Here is a 12290-nt window from a genome sequence, read left to right on the forward strand (position 1 = left end):
GCCCCCACCATGCCATCGCACTGCCCCACCATGCCATCACACTGCCTCCACCATGCCATCACACTGCCCCCTCCATGCCATCACACTGCCCCCACCATGCCATCACACTGCCCCACCATGCCATCACACTGCCTCCACCATGCCATCACACTGCCCCACCATGCCATCACACTGCCCCCACCATGCCATCACACTGCCCCCTCCATGCCATCACACTGCCCCCACCATGCCATCGCACTGCCCCACCATGCCATCACACTGCCTCCACCATGCCATCACACTGCCTCCACCATGCCATCACACTGCCTCCACCATGCCATCACACTGCCTCCACCATGCCATCACACTGTCTCCACCATGCCATCACACTGCCCCCACCATGCCATCACACTGCCTCCTCCATGCCATCACACTGCCCCCACCATGCCATCACACTGCCTCCACCATGCCATCACACTGCCCCCACCATGCCATCACACTGCCCCCACCATGCCACCACACTGCCTCCGCCATGTGTTACAGAGGATGTGGTGTGCTTTGGATCATGAGTCGTTCCGAGCCTTCTCCATACTTTTTCCTCCCATCATTCTGGTACAGGTTGATCTTAGTTTCATGCTGTTCCAGAACTGGGCGGCTTCTTTACATGTAGTTTGGCAAAGTCTAATCTGGCCTTTCTATTTTTGAGGCTGATTAATGGTTTGCACCTTGTGATGACCCCTCTGTATTTGCTCTCATGAAGTCTTCTCTTTATTGTAGACTTAGATACTGATACACCTACTTCCAGGAGAGTGTTCTTCACTTGGGTAGATGTTGTGAAGGGGTTTTTCTTCACAATGGAAGGGATTCTGCCATCATCCACCACTGTTGTCTTCCGTGGACGTCCAGGCCTTTTGGAGTTCACGAGATCACCAGTGCGCTGTTTTTTTTCCAAGAATGCACAAAACTGTTGATTTGGCCACTCCTAACATTTGTGCTCTCTCTCTCTCTGATTTCTTCATTTTTTTCAGCCTAACGATGGTCTGTTTCACTTGCATTGAGAGCTCCTTTGACCTCACGTTGTGGGTTCACAGCAACAGCTTCCAAATGCAAATGCACACCTGGAGTCAACTCCAGACCTTTTACCTGGTTAATTGATGATGAATTAACGAGGGAATAGCTCATGCAGCCCATTAAATAGCTTTTGAGATTATAGAAGAGGCTGGACGCAGCCTGCAGGGCTTAAGGGGAAGCCTCCATGACCTCCCTGGTAGGGAAAGGGTTAATAGTTAAGGGAGTTGGAGGGAGAGTTAGGAGGAGGTGGAGGAGGGACAAGGAGGAGTCAGGGGGCCGTTGCTGAGCTTCCCGCTGTTTTCGGCATTGAGCCGGAAGCAGCGGGAGAAGTAACACAGGGAGAGACAAGCTCCCACCCTCCCGCCCTTGGTTTGTTACCCCTGTGGGTCTTTATGTACGTCTGTATATGAGTGTTGTGTTTGATTTGTGTGCTTATTTAACACGTTTTTTCCTTTTTTCCGGAGTAGGTTCTGTTGTCATGGCAGCTGGCGGGGGGAGTCCTTGAGGCCAGTCAGTACAAAATGGTGGGGGGGTCGCATCGGGGGTATGCGTCCCCCAAAAAAGGTACATGGTTGAAGACTTCATCGGGTGTTATCCCTTTGAAGTGGTCTTCTGGTAGAAGGTATATCACTTGAAGGCTTCATCGGGTGTTATCCCTTTGAAGTGGACTTCTAGTGGTCGGTATATCACTTGAGGGCTTCATCGGGTGTTATCCCTTTGAAGTGGACTTCTAGTGGTTGGAGCCATCTGCAGAGGTGAACGGTGCTTCCGAGCTGGTTGACGGCTGGAGGTAATTGGTGGTTTGCAGATGGCTAACTCGGTGTGTTCTTAAAAAAGGAATATCTGAGAGGGCTTCAAGGACTTCCTCTGCTCGGGTTAATGTTAACGTTAAAATTGTTATTTACGATTCTGACCCATGTTGGGTCATGTGAATTATTAGGAGGAATTCTCTGGTGGATTCCTAACTAGTTATCCGAATGTTTCGGATTTAAATTGTTTTTATAAAACTGTGAAATTAATAAACGGCTGCTGTGGCCATTTCACATCCAACCTCGGTGTCACGTGTCTTTTCTAAAGGTAGGGGTGGAGGGATAGGATGGGTAAGGGAAGGTTCGTTAACACACGACTCTACTTAGGCAGGTCTTCTCCAATTACCTTTGGTCCCTTGAAAAAGAGGCAGCTACATATTAAAGAGCTGTAATTCCTAAACCCTTCCTCAAATTAGGATGTGAATACCCTAAAATTAAAGCTGAGACTCTGCACCTTAAGCCCATATTGATTATATAACTGTATATTCAACATGTTTTGGTAAACAGCTAAAATGCCAAAACTTGTGTCACTGTCCAAATAATTCTGGACCTAACGGTAATCATTTAAAAAAAACAAAAAAAAACAATTTTGATTTTTTTTTATTGAATGCCTGAGTCGTGCTTTTTATCACTCAAAGAGCAAAAATAGTGCAGAGGCGCTACGCAAAAAAGTGCACAAAATATGCGGTCTATCGCAGCCCTACTCCTAAAGTGGAGGAGCCACATCATAACAATTCCCCGACCCCAAGTCCCTATGGATCGAGGATCAATGGTCCCCCCTCGACGAAGCTCATGGGGACCCTGGGCTGCCACCCAAGTGTCCACCTAGGAGCCTGTATCTGGTTTGCACCACCCCTCCTCAGAAGAAGGGAGGCCGGGGTTGCAGGGAAAGTCGGAACCTATATGGCCACACGTCTTCCCCCTAGACCTCGGGAGGGTGCCAAAAGGGCACCACATCCTAGAAATCCATAGTGACAAACGTGACTAACCCCACAGTGAAAAACAATATTAAATAAGTGAATGTGCGCTGTGATACCACCTGGACATTCGCCAGATATAATAATTCCTCATCCCCAGCCAGAAGGCCGGGAGAATAAAGGTGTGTGCTCAAATAGCCTGAAAGACAAGTGCGGGCAAATGTGCCATCACCCAGTGGGAACCCACCCCCAGTGAGTTTGGGCACCCTAGGGTCACCACTCTTGGGGCACTTAGCAATTCGGGATTTCAAATTACCCGACCCATGGCATCGATCCGGTGGCTGCCTGGTAACCTACAAATAATACCTTTAAACCAAATGCGTACACCAGAGCAGTGACCGTGTGGTTCTCTGTCCCTCTCATCGGCGTTCTGTCATCCCCCAACGATGGCGGCTCTACCACCGGCAGGGATGATTATTAACTGCTAAAATTCAAGCGCCGCTAAATCCACTAGGGGGCACTATTAATCTAGCAATGATACTGCACTCTGTCATTGGATTATAATGCTTGTAGGACTATCCTATGTGTAGTAGGATCAGTAAATCTCTGCTCACCTTCACAAACCTGGCTTCACAGCTGGATGATTTTTCCTGGTCACTCGTATCACAAGAATTCTTCTCGTTGGCGATGGTGATGCCCGTTGTGCAATGAAATTCCTCCAGCTGGTTAGTGCAACATTGTTCTTGGATCTCTCTATGAAAGAAGTCAAGTAATTCCAGTGTTATCTTCTCTTAGTCGTGGATTATTACATATACAATCCCAACATTACTCATCCTAAAGACAGTTGTTGGGTAACTCCCAGTCCGGTGCCATTTTCAGGCAGGTTGCCCAACATGATGAGACCAGATGTGGGGGACTCAATGCCGTTACAAGTTCTACCATGCCAACTATAGCAATAGAACAAGTTCTGTGTACAGAAAGAAATAATCGGGGGGGGGGGGGGGGGGAGGGGGTCCAGCCATTTTTTGTTTTATTTTTGTTTCGCTGTACAGTATAAATAACGATTTAACTTTATTTGATGGGTCGTTACGGTTACGTCATTACCCTATATGTACAGTTTTTTTTTTATATCTTTCCAAAAGCCACAATTTTTTTTTATTTTCCTGTTGACGTGGATTCAGGGCATGTTTTTGTTTTTTTTTTGCAGGACAAGTTACATTATTCAATAGTATCATTTTTGGTGTACCTATTACTTATTGTTTAACTTTTGTAAATTCCTTGAGGGGGTTAATAGGTAAACACAGCTTTTCCGCCCCCCTGCCTCTGTCTAACGACTTAGATGTTGGGGGTCGATATCGACGTCTAAGGGGTTAAACGGCCAGGATCGGAGTTAGCCGCCGTTGCAGCAGGATATTAGGTGTATGTTACCATCCCTGTGTCTTACATTTGTGGCGCTGGGCATTATGTCCCTTCCGTAAATGTACAGCACAGGGTGGAAAGAGGTAAAGGTCCTCTTACACGGCCCGACATAGGCCAAGTAAACGAGCGTCGATCAATGAGACAGCTCGTTGATCGGCGCTCGTTTGCTCCTCTCACAAGGAGCTATGTATGGGTGACGGTAGTGGGGGTTGCTCTGCTCGCTCATCCTCATACGTTTCTATCATGACGGCAGCGCGTCTCCATGTTTACCCACCAAGATGTGCTGCCGACAGCGATAATATTTTCGGCTGCAAAAACGGTACAATCAGCCGATGAACGAGCGTTTGCCCCATAATTGGCCCGTGTAAAAGAGCCTTTATTCTGTCTTCTGACAAGGCATTGAGAGATGTGATATGGTAGGATCAGAGGGGTACCATGAGCTGAGACCCCCTCCGATAACTAGAACAAAGGGATGGTAGGACGTTACCCACCACTCTATCCCAGAGTCGTGGCTATAGGGGCACCCGGGCCTCATTGTCTAAGCGGGCTAAAAGCCCCTTTGCCATATACTAAGGGAGAAGAAAAAGAGATACACGGCGCCACATAGTGCAATAAAGCAAGGGAGTACAAGGAGCAATCTAAGAAAATTGCTCACCTTTGTTAGTGGATACCGTTAAGTATCTCAAAAGCCTTAGGTATTGGCCTGATGAAGACGCCGGTTCGGCGTCGAAACGCGTAGCCTCTTTCATTAAAACATTAATCATCATCTCTTGCCTCGACAACGTCTATAGCAGCGCCGGTGGTCCCCTTTTTTTCCACTACTATTGATCCTTTGCCATATAAGAAGACACCAGCATTATAATGGCACATGGTAGGTGGGGGTCCCGTTACAGATTTTGCATTGGGGCCCAGGGGCTTCAAGTTACGCCTCTGCTTCAATGGAAACGTAATGTGTAGAGAGGAATAGACTGGATGTATCTGGATATCAGATTCTCGCCCGCTCCAGCTACTGAATAGCGTTTATTTTTTATTCCTCTTCCAGATTCCTTTCAAGTCTCTGACGTCGTCTCCCAGGAGTGAACTTTCAAAGAATAGAGGATTTCCTCCTTGCGGAGAAGTCTCCCCACCTCCTTGTGTCTACAATAAAAACTTGTTGTTTAGCTAAAGGCTTAGAAAGATTCCTTTTATTAAGCGCCAGGGGGCCCTGAGCCAACTCTGATATCTCCGACTAATAGAATTTAGAGAATTGCGTTATAACCCTTCATCCGCACCCCCGAAACCATAGGAGACTCTCATCACAAGGATTTATGAGGATCAGGAAGGGAAGGAGATGCCTGTGAGCAGATACATTCATCATTCAAGCCGCAAAGCAGATATTCCACCCTGTCATTATAATCCCAACACATTACGCTATCATTTTGCCTTTGGCATTGCAGTACAAGTTTCCTACAAAATTATTATGTTTATTAAAACATTTTTTTTTCAGAAACAGCGCCTCTGTTGTCCATAGGTTGTGTCTAGTATTGCAGCACATCCCAATTCAAGTAAATAAGCGGCAATACCAAACACAGCCACCGGATAAGAGTGGCGCTGTTTCTGGGGGAAAGAAAGAAGACCATATTTTTTTTATAATCCAAGCTCTTTAAGGGGTTGTCCAGTAAAGATAATACCTTCTACTTTGCCTTATTAGAGTATGCTAAGTTTATAGATGGGGTATTCCTCTATGGACTCCCATTCTTCAGAATGGAGAGCTATAAAAATCAGTGAACCCCATTAACGTCAATGTTACGTTATTCATACAAGTTCCTTGGCAGTTACGCAGAAATGTCAGGTGGTCCCATGAGTGTTGGCGGTATCTCCGGGAGGTTTGCTCACTATCTTTAAAGGCACCTGACAACCCCTTTAAAAAAATCTATTTCTGAACTGGTGGGGTGCAGCCAACTTACATACATGTGAAAAAATAAGTGCCAGGCATCCCTTTGACGAACACTACAGTCAGCCTCTCCCCAGTCTAAAATACCTGATAACAGAGGACAATAGATTACATTCAACTGCATAGACTTTTGAGAATTACTAGGTTTGTAAACACAATAATTGTACCTCCCGGAGAATAAAAAAAAAAATCACCTCTGCATATTCTCTGTGTCTGAACACTGAGGGAAGCAACTCTCTCTACTTCTCTCAGAGAAGGAAATCCCAGCATACAGGGGTGCAGCTAAAGCCTGTACTGCCTGTTCAGCTGCACAGGGGCCCAGAGGAGGACATGGAGTTAACCCATTCACTACACTACCCTAGCCCACCAGGGATGTTACCATTTAACCCCTTCATTGCTCTAGACCACCAGGGATGTTACCATTTAACCCCTTCATTGCCCTAGGCCACCAGGGATGTAACCATTAACCCCTTCATTGCCCTAGACGACCAGGGATGTTACCGTTAACCCCTTCATTGCCCTAGGCCACTAGGAAAGTTATCATTAACCCCTTCATTGTCCGAAACCAGGGATGTTATCATTAACCCCCTCATTGTCTGAGACCAACAGGGATGTTACCATTCACCCCTTCGCTGCCCTTGATCACCAGGAATGTTACCATTAACCCATTCACTGCCCTAGACACCCGGGGATGATACCCATTACTGCAGGTGAAATTAAGACAATCTAGCTGTTTTCCGGAGAAAAAAAATATTCTATTACATCCTTGTTCATTTTAAATATGAGAAGATGTAAGTTGTGGGTCGGCTGGTGGAAGGGGCTCACGCGCTGTTTTTGCACAGAGACCCTCAGTTGTCTGTGTCCGCCCCTGCCAACATAACAACCTTGTCTCTCTGTTAGAGATGAGCCAATGTTTTCTCCCAATTCGAGTTTTGCAAATTTGCACATCAGTCTGTAAATTTGCCAGTTCTGGGAACCACTTTTGGCAAATTTAAAGGGCACAAACACTTAATATAATTTTGCTGGATGGGAAAAAAGACGGTTTTATGCAGCTGCAGTTTGTTATTAGTTTGTTGTGTAATACCCCTTTAAAGGTTGTAGGTCGACGATTCCATTTTGACTTTACTCACCTGCACTGTTTGGAATCCGAGATATTTGGAAGATTGGCACAGTCCTGGTTCTGTGATGCCCACTCATACCCACTGCTACAGCAGGCATCTACATTCACCTCCGCAGCAGCTGCAACACAAAACACAATATTCACCTTTACATATTTGCAGCAATTAGAAAAAGTATAACTAAAATGATATGAATATATAATATGTATACAAGAGAAAGTCATTGTGGCTGAAGGATAACAGTCAAAAGGGGGCACATAGATCAGAGGGAACAAATAACCACGGATAAGCCCCCCTCTCCCCTCCCCCTTTTGATTGTGCAACAAATCTCCGAGATTGGACTTGGGTTTTATAACCTTAATGTTGTCTGCGCTCCAATGACTGATTCGGACACTGGGAATCATTGCCCCGTGTAAAAGGGCTTTTACATTGGATGAGGCGTTACCTCCTGTTCAGGCAATAGAGGTGTATAGTGAAGGTATATCCAGCACTCAGAATAAAAGTTATAAGGTTTATTAGGTCATGTTTAAAACAAAAAGGTTAAAACAAAAAATCCCGGGACCACGCTTACGCGTTTCAGACCAGTGAGGTCCTTAATCATAGCTTACCTCCTGTTGGTGCCGCCCTATAATGTGTACTGCCATACAATGTAAATATAATATAATACAAATAATCGGCCTCAGAATTCCTTCAGAAATTTTGAGGCAGATTTTGAACTGCCTGCACGTATTTTTCCATGGTTATTTTTTCTGCGTTTTTTGCCCACAGCCATTAAAACTAATGCAAGGACCGTGAGCGAAAAACGCTCAAGTGTGTTTTTCTGCCTGCCAATGATTCAACGGGAGGTCAGAGGTGGAAACCGTGGCAAGAAAGGACATTCCGCTTTTTTTTCCCGTGGGCGGATGAATGCCGCCCGGGAAAAAACGGCAGTTTTTTTTACACTGATTCCGACGCGATTTCCTTGTCAAAATCAGCGCCAAAAACTCAGTGTGAACTAACCCTAACTGTACCACATAGTGATTAATTACCAGAATCGTACAAGATGTTATACAGTTGCCTAAATAACAATGTAATATGGTGCCGCCACTACCATACGCTGCAAAAATAATATAATTTACACTGTCTAAATAGCGGTGCCACACAATGCCCAAGTAAATACCACCATACAGCGCTCAAATAGCAGCCCCGTACATCAAGTAATCTAATAACAGTGCTATACAGTGTCTACATAATACTGCTATACAATTTATATTAATAATACTGCTATACAATCTCTGTGTCAGGCCATCAGTGGCGCCCCCTTCAGCAGGGACAGTTGTAAGTCCTGAATACTGAGAACCCAATTAGTTATTATCTCAAAGCAATCACTCTGCATAAATAGAAGTCACCATCCGGGCCCCAAAGCAACGATGGGCCCTGCAAAAGGTTATGCCACAAATATATGGCCCAATGGGAAGGAGTGTTTTGTCCTGGGGTCTGGTCTGGGGGTCTGTATTTATTAAGAAAGTCTGGCGTCTGTAATTGTTTAGGGCGTCTAATCTGAGTTCTTTATTATTTTAGGGGTCTGGGATCTGTATTTGTTAAGGGGGTCTGGGGTCTCTATGTGTTTAGAGGGTCTGGTCTTGGGTCTTTATGTGTTTAGAGGGTCTGGTCTGGGGTCTGTATGTGTTTAGAGGGTCTGGTCTAAGGTCTTTATGTGTTTAGAGGGTCTGGTCTGGGGTCTGTATTTATTTAGGGGGCCTGATCTGGGGTCTGTATTATGTTAGGGGTCTGGGATCTGTATTTGTTAAGGGGGTCTGTATGTGTTTAGGGGGTCTGGTCTGGGGTCTGTATTTGTTAAAGGCTTTTTGGGTTTGTGTTTATTTGGTGTCTGGTCTGGGGACTGTATTTGTTAAGGGGGTCTGGGGTCTGTATTTATTTAGGGTGTCCTAAGGTCTGTATTTATTTAGGGGTCTGGGTTTTGTAATTGTTGAAGGAATCTGGGGTCTGTATTTAGTTAGGGCATCTAGTCTTAGGTCTGTATTTATTTAGGGGTCTGGGGTCTGTATTTATTTTGTGGCATGCACTATTTGTGATTGAAATGCTGTAGGTTGGGGGCGTGTCCTATATAAATGGGTGGGGCGTATGGAAGTGCGACTTCTAATCTGCCTGATGTTCTGTCTACAAAGCTGGCAAGTATGGGATAACCCTCTAGGACCTGTGGCTCTTCGGCTGTTGTGAAACCATATCTTCCATGCTGAGAGTTGTTGTTTTGTAACAGCTGAAGAACCATAGTTTCGAGGTCACTTACCTAGGAGAAATAGTGGCGGCCATGATTTTTTGTCACACAGGTTTTCCAGAAACATAATTTTTCATCCCTCTTTCCTTCCTTCTCTCTATCAACCAGGGTATATATATATATATATATATATATATATATATATATATATATATATATATATACGCCATAGATCCAGCTCTACAACTTCAAAAAGGGTCTGCCTAGTTGACGTTGGCTTATGCCCTTCCGATAAGTGGTGTGAACGTACAAATGCCTTCCCCTTTCCAAACAAGATGCAAAAGTCAACCTTAGGGTCACAGGTGGGATGGGTGGTAAATTGTTTTGAAAATGGGAGTAGTGATGGCTGGAACTTGTACCAAGTGAAGGCTCCATTTGTTTTGCATGGAGCTTCTTCTTCTCTTTTATTTATGTTCTTATGTTCTTGTCTTTCTTGGAAGCATTGCCTTAAAAAGGACTTACTAAAGGTCACCAGACAGTTTACAAGGGGGGCAAATGCCCTTTGGGGCACTCCTTGATTTTGCAAATGAATGCACCACGAGAGGTTGTTGGGTGCTCGTTCAGCTAAAAAGTGCCCACATCACGGTCTAATTTTACCACCCACATGGTCCTATCTATGCTTCAGTAGAGTCTGCACGCAAAACCCTACAACTGATAAAACCCTCCAGAAATAAACAAAGGGCGCTCCTCCACCCAGACAAATAAATACATATGTAGTCGTTCATGTGGCTGTTTTAACTCAAGGCATCAATCAGACACAGTGAATAACAATATTGTATAATCATGGACAGTCCCGGAGCCAAGTACACATTGACAGCCGCACAAATGTGTTACACGTATCTTGTTCGGGCCAAATTTCCACATTTTGCTAAATGAACTCATCTAAAACCAGATTTCAGATACAAATCAAGTCATCATCAGGATAAACAATGGTACGGGCGAAACCAAAGTGTCAGCCAACTGGTTAATGAAGGATAAACATGAACATTTCTACTTTATGGACTGGACGCATTACATCTGGATATCTTGATTAGATAATATATGGCACCGGAAGCGCTATTATATGTAGAGATATAGGGCCAACTGACAGGCGCCTTACAAGATTGATGTAAGATGTCCGTCTATGGTATATCATGCAGTAAAAGGTCTGAGGGTCCAATTTTCCAGGCAAGCGGGAGCTCCTCTGTTACGGCAGGTGGACCTGCATATGTTCCTGGAGGTTCATGAAACTGAAGATACATGAGATAAAGTAGTGATGATGATGATGATGGTGGGCTTTTTGTTGAGTTCTTGTCAAGCACCCCAAGAATGAACTCAACTGCACCGCAACTGGAGATGATTTAGACGTTAGATTTAGAGTTCCTTTAAGGCGGAACTCCTTAAGGGAATGTGTCGCTAGAAATTTTTTTTTTGTTAGTTAAACAATTTATTATTTGAGTGATTACACATTGTTTTCATTTTTTTTCTTTTTTCCCAAGTCAGGAAATATTATAAATTAGTTTCTAATTTATAACATTTCCATGTGCTGGGCACTAGAGGGAGCACTTCCCAAAATTGCAGCATGGTCAATGTGGTAAAGCAACCTCATTGCTTTATGCTGCAAATTTGGGGTAGACACACTCTTTAGTGTCCTCACACAATCCCCCCTCCCTTATCTTGGCTAGTGCCAAGAGAAGGAGGGGGTTTGAATTGTCAAACCTCCTACACTGTGTGCCGCCATTTTCTGAGCGACTGCACAGTGTAGGAGGATTAGATACAGGGCTCAGCAGACAGTATAACACGAACATACACGAACATAATGCACACATCACATACGCGAACATAAATTACCTGCTCCTGCCGCCTCCGCTCTTCTGCCTTGCGCCTTCGCTTCCTTGAACATATGGCCGGAAGCCGCGGCCTGAAGTCGTCATCTGACTGTCCGGCCGCGGCTTCCGGTCCACATGAAAATGGTACCGGATTTCGTTCTGCCAAAGACCTTCCTTTTGGTCTGTGTGTACGCTGCAGTGAATGGAACGGCTCCCGTTCGCATTCTCTATGGGGATCTATGTGCCCTATTCCATCTCTGTATGTGTCGTTAATCGACACATACAGAGATGAAAAAAAAATGGCAGCCCCCATAGAGAAGTAAAAGTAAGAAAAAAGTAAAGAGTACAACACAAGAACACAAATAAATAACATTTATTTTAATATCATACTAAAAGCAATATTATAAATAAAAAAAATTAATGACACCTTCCCTTTAGTTTCCCATTGTAATAATTTATGAGGACAACTTTTTGACTTCCTGATGAGAATTTTTTTCTGCACTCTTTTGGCAGTCAACGAGTGACCACACTTAAGCCCCTTTATATTATGGAGAACAGTGTAGGCATCTGCCAGTCTATAAAACCATCAGTGTGTATGAATGAAGTTCTACCAGCATTTCTGCACTGAGTATTTCTTCTGGTATGAAGTCCCTAGATCCTCAGGGCTAGAGGGAAGAGTGTGGTAAGGAGCGTCTAGAGTGGAGGTGTCTAATTTTCAATATCACATCATTTTTTTTCTAGTATTGTCAGTTGACGAGGTACTTCGCTTTGGACAATCTCTACTTTTTAGAAGGGTTCATTGACAGTATTCCTATCACATAGTGCCCCTCTGCTGGAACCCCCACGATCAGCTGTAATCAATGGGAAAATCTGCTGGTAAGTGCTCAATTTGCCTGCAGCGCCACTGCAGGAGAAATTAAGCATTACAAGGTACTCATTCAAATCAATTCGTTGTCTG

General features: G+C 44.6%; 1 protein-coding gene across 2 annotated transcripts in view; it reads right to left on the minus strand.

The window, feature by feature from the left end:
• FBLN1 (fibulin 1) overlaps window positions 1–12290 on the minus strand; it is a 57806-nt gene that overhangs the window by 28467 nt on the left and 17049 nt on the right. For both annotated transcript variants that reach the window (XM_075855940.1, XM_075855941.1), the window contains exons 2-3: window positions 7259–7367; window positions 3391–3529 (exon numbers count right to left, since the gene is read on the minus strand). In XM_075855940.1, coding sequence (XP_075712055.1) covers window positions 3391–3529; window positions 7259–7367 — 248 coding nt within the window. The remainder of the gene's footprint in view (window positions 1–3390; window positions 3530–7258; window positions 7368–12290) is intronic.

The sequence above is a fragment of the Rhinoderma darwinii genome, chromosome 3 (genome assembly GCF_050947455.1).
Source record: "Rhinoderma darwinii isolate aRhiDar2 chromosome 3, aRhiDar2.hap1, whole genome shotgun sequence".
NCBI lineage: Eukaryota > Metazoa > Chordata > Amphibia > Anura > Rhinodermatidae > Rhinoderma > Rhinoderma darwinii.